The following is a 4639-nucleotide window of genomic DNA, read 5'->3' as shown; positions in this document are numbered from 1 at the left end:
AACCAGGTATATGATGGTAGTCGAAGAACTGCTGGATGCACACACCTTGCAACGGGAGAGTGTGCTGCACACCTTAGTGTTTACGTTTCCAGGTGGATCCACAACCTTACAACGGGCGAGTGTGCTGGACACCTTAGTGTTTACGTTTCCAGGTGGATCCACAACCTTACAACGGGCGAGTGTGCTGGACACCTTAGTGTTTACGTTTCCAGGTGGATCCACAACCTTGCAACGGGCGAGTGTGCTGGACACCTTAGTGTTTACGTTTCCAGGTGGATCCACAACCTTACAACGGGCGAGTGTGCTGGACACCTTAGTGTTTACGTTTCCAGGTGGATCCACAACCTTGCAACGGGCGAGTGTGCTGGACACCTTAGTGTTTACGTTTCCAGGTGGATCCACAACCTTGCAACGGGCGAGTGTGCTGGACACCTTAGTGTTTACGTTTCCAGGTGGATCCACAACCTTGCAACGGGCGAGTGTGCTGGACACCTTAGTGTTTACGTTTCCAGGTGGATCCACACCCTTACAACGGGCGAGTGTGCTGGACACCTTAGTGTTTACGTTTCCAGGTGGATCCACAACCTTGCAACGGGCGAGTGTGCTGGACACCTTAGTGTTTACGATTCCAGGTGGGAGAACAGTGTAACTCTTGATGGTGTAATCTTCGGTTGCCGTGCTCCTGATGCACTGTGCTCTCCCGCGATCAGTTATACAGTGTGAAGGGAATTTGATTACAATGATTCGTGTTAAGTGGCAAAATCATGTGGGTCATTCAGCGCAAGACGTGGTGGAGGCTCGATCCTCCGTCTTCTGAGCACACGAGCGGCTCATATATATCAGTGTACCTCGTAGAAACAAGCGTAGGTATCTAACTGGGAGTAATAGTATAGGAGATAATCTTTATTAGTGTCGTCGACTTCACACAACAAAATGTCCAGGAAAGGGAGTTACACATTTTATTTTTGCTTTTTCTAAAGTGATCTTTGTGGACAGTCATATGTCATTGTTTTCGGTAAGCAGATTCTTGATGACAAGTATATTATCCACGTTGTTACGTTACTGGGGATGATGGATGAAAAGAACTCAGCTTCTAAGTGTTGGGTTGCTAATATGGGACTGATGGGTGATCCCAGGGCCATCCCTAAACACTGACAACAGCTGTCATTACCGACCTTTAAAACAGAAGAAATTAACACACGGCTCTACGAAGTCCATGAGACCGTCATAGGGAATAAGCGGATTCATGATTTCGAAGATTTTCCGACGCAGCAGAGATTGTATTTTGGATACGTTGGTAAACAGACAGGTAACGTCGAAATTGTCCAGGATCTTTAAGCCGATGGCGCATATACGTGAGATGAGATCCCCAGAGTGTTGAAGGTGAGGTTGAATCATAGTATCGATTTATTTAGACAAGTGATTGGCGAACAAGACCTCGAGTCAGTTTGGAACTCTGCCATTGCTTTAGGTGACGAAGTTTTAGCAGGATTATGAAAGCACAAATTGAGGATTACCGGGAAGCTTGTATACCAGTTTCTAATAAATTAGACATATGTGTAGCACTTGGGTAGAGAGATACCCAAGTGCTGTACATATGTCTAATTTATCAACTTGTCGGTTCTCTGAACCATTTATCTACATACCAGTTTCTTTCCCTGATCTTTCTGGCAGATGCATCGAGCTGGTTGAAGGAGATCGTAGACTGCCTCTTGCAACTGTAGTTCTTGCGGGGTGACGCAAATATGGCGGTATCCCAGTAGGTCGTAAATTTTGGAGGTGGAGTTGGTACTGGTGAGTATTAGCACTCAAGCTAGATTAATCCAAAATAAACTACTGCAAGATAGACTAAGGCAAGATAAACTGCTACAAGATAAACTATTGCAAGATTGTTGAAGGTTTGACGAAAAATAAATAGCGTTTATTTGTTGCCTCTGTAAATACAATACTTAATACAAACCCAGCATATAGTTTAATTTAACCACTCTGTTACTGAATGGTCAGGTTCAACGAGGTAACTCATTGAATTTCTTCGTTATTATACGCACAGTGAAGCGTTAATTTTTTGGGAGTCAGAGAGCTGTTAAAAACACACATGAACAAACACTTGGTCTTATTCATTACAAAACGTTTCGCTCCTGGATCCCTGATCACTTCTAACATGTTACAAGTGATCAAGGTTCCAGGAGCGAAACGTTTACTAATAAATATGCCCTAGTGTTTACTCACATGTCTTTTTTCCAACCACTTATTCGGTATCAGTTACCAAGGTTGGTACCAGGGGTCGAGCAGTGCTTGGGGAATGGGAAATAATCAGGCTTGATCTGAGCAAAGGGCAACGACATTCACTGAGTCAAGAGCCCTTCATCAAGGCACTTCCCCCAGTCCCATGCCTTCCCCTTGGAGGCTAATGTTTACACTTGTTTGTGACACGAAGGAACCAGTAAAATAATGGACTTGTGCCTGTTACTTCTGTATTTTCATCACATGTAACTAACACCGAATGGACTCTCAACTTTCCACCATATAAATGACTGCCGATAAATACTATAATAAATAAGGTTCTTTACGTGTATTATAGAGTAAGAGCTTATAAATGTATTAAATAATAAGATATTTTACATATATGGTAAGATCTTAATAAACCATTCGCTGGAGTATTCTACATGTATTATGCAGTAAGTCCTCTTATTGCGAACAGTGGAGACAATAGCTGGCCAATGTCATCATGGATCAGGTCTTGTGGGGTGTTTATTCCACTGAAGTTATACCTTCACGGGCCTGGCGTTCCCTCTCGGCCTCGGCGAAGGCGATCTGGTCGAGGACGAACTGAGGGATGGGGTGAGGGAACTCAGGAGCCACGGGCAGCATGTCAGACTCAGGCTGGTAGCCGTTCTCGTCAGCCACAAACTTCAGGTACGCAGTTCGTCCGTCCTCCAAGGGGTAACTGTGGCACAGAGATTATGAAAAACTCATTATTATATTCATGGAGCTAAACGAGTCTTCCAAGGAGTAACTGTGGCATAGTTAAATCCGTACGGAGCATACGACACATGAGGAATGGGAGGTAATCAGGTTAGAGCTAACGAAGGGGACTGAACCTTCAATTTATTCTTCCTCACTGACGTCGAACGCTCTTGAAGGGCAATAGATTCAAAGACTTTAAGGAAAATGTGCTGAAATGTACGTTAATATCTAAGATAAATACAATTACTGACCTCCAGTGGCCGATGCTGTTTTCTCCTCCGTTCTCGCCTAAAGAGCCAGAGACGTGCATTTTAATGCCGTTCTCGGCCTCGAAGTCGAAACTGTGAGCGCCGGTCTCGTCTGGGTAATGTTGCTCACTGTGAATTATGGCCACGGGAGGCTTATCCAAAGGCATCTTGTCGGCCATGATCCCAGCCACCAGCATAGCAACCAACACTGACTGTAACACAACAGCAACCAGTAAGACAGTACCACTTAGACACTGACTGAAACACAATAAAACACCATCAGTAAAACACCAGTAAAACACCACCACTGAAATACTGACTGAAACACAACAGCAACCAGCAAAACACCACCACTGAAACACTGAGTGAAACAAAAGAGAAACTAGTGAAACACCACTACTGAAACACTAAAGCAATCATTGAAACACCAGCACTGCAACACGGCAGCAACCAATGAAACTACCGGTATTTGAAAGACACACACACACACACAAATACACAGCCACACTATAGGTCTGAAGTCGCCATAATCATTGAAACACAACAATGATTAGCAGTGAGTGAACTTTGTGTTGATGTTACACTACTAACTACACAATACTGCGTTAAAGTATGCAGAAAACTAATGAAAAAACAGAAGCAGATGACCATCAAGCAGAAATCGGACTGATTGTCCATACAGTACCTCTTTGCGATATTTTAAATCATTACTACTGTGTGATTACCTACTATCAGGTAAGGACCAGGGATGCTCTCGTGATGCCATCTTCATTATTGGAACAATAATGTGTGGTATATGTATAAATTTCATGTAAATTGTAATTTACTAATTACTCTGACTAACGTCAAAGTTTATTATTAGTTAAATAAAGATAACAAACATGTTAAGCAACTAACTTAAATTTGTTTGTAGCAGATAAGAGAATTGTTGCTAAAAATTCCGTTCTACTCCTGATAACCCACTTGGAGCCCTAGTTCCTAGGCCTTTTGTGTATCCATATGTTCTTGGGCTACCCTCTACAGAATGGATATGGGGGTGCACAATAAACTAGCCACTTCGGCGACAAAATTTAAAAAAATATTATGGAGCAAGTGTTGTGAAGAGGCTTGTTGCTGCTAGAGTTAGAAACTCACCTTGATCATGTTTAGTGTGTGATGGTTATTGTAGTCTGAGATCCTGGCTGAGACGCCTGCTTCTTATAGCTTCAGCCCTATGACCTTGAGGGAGGGGAGCCAAGATGAAGGGTAGAGTGAGAATGGGACGGTCTCCACGAGGGCAAGGGTGTCACAGTGAAGGGTGTCGCAGTGAAGGGTGTCACAGTGAAGGGTGTCGCAGTGAAGGGTGTCGCAGTGAAGGGTGTCGCAGTGAAGGGTGTCGCAGTGAAGGGTGTCGCAGTGAAGGGTGTCGCAGTGAAGGGTGTCGC

General features: G+C 43.8%; 1 protein-coding gene across 1 annotated transcript; it reads right to left on the bottom strand.

Moving 5' to 3' along the window:
* Positions 1–2457: 2457 nt before the first annotated feature.
* LOC128700258 (cuticle protein AM1199) lies at positions 2458–4420 on the bottom strand. Its single transcript, XM_053793316.2, has 3 exons — positions 4350–4420; positions 3219–3427; positions 2458–2947 (listed from the first exon to the last, which is right to left on the bottom strand). Exons 1-3 carry the CDS (start codon positions 4356–4358, stop codon positions 2752–2754), a joined length of 414 nt encoding a protein of 137 aa, XP_053649291.1. The 5' UTR covers positions 4359–4420; the 3' UTR covers positions 2458–2751.
* Positions 4421–4639: the final 219 nt, after the last annotated feature.

The sequence above is a fragment of the Cherax quadricarinatus genome, chromosome 71, assembly GCF_038502225.1.
Source record: "Cherax quadricarinatus isolate ZL_2023a chromosome 71, ASM3850222v1, whole genome shotgun sequence".
NCBI lineage: Eukaryota > Metazoa > Arthropoda > Malacostraca > Decapoda > Parastacidae > Cherax > Cherax quadricarinatus.
This window is presented reverse-complemented; position numbering and strand designations above follow the sequence as displayed.

What these genes read in the sequence shown, in the direction of transcription:
- LOC128700258 (XM_053793316.2), bottom strand. An exon ending in AACAGCATCGGCCACTGGAG is followed by an intron (nt 2,948 to 3,218) that starts GTCAGTAATTGT and finishes TCTGTGCCACAG; the next exon opens with TTACCCCTTGGAGGACGGAC.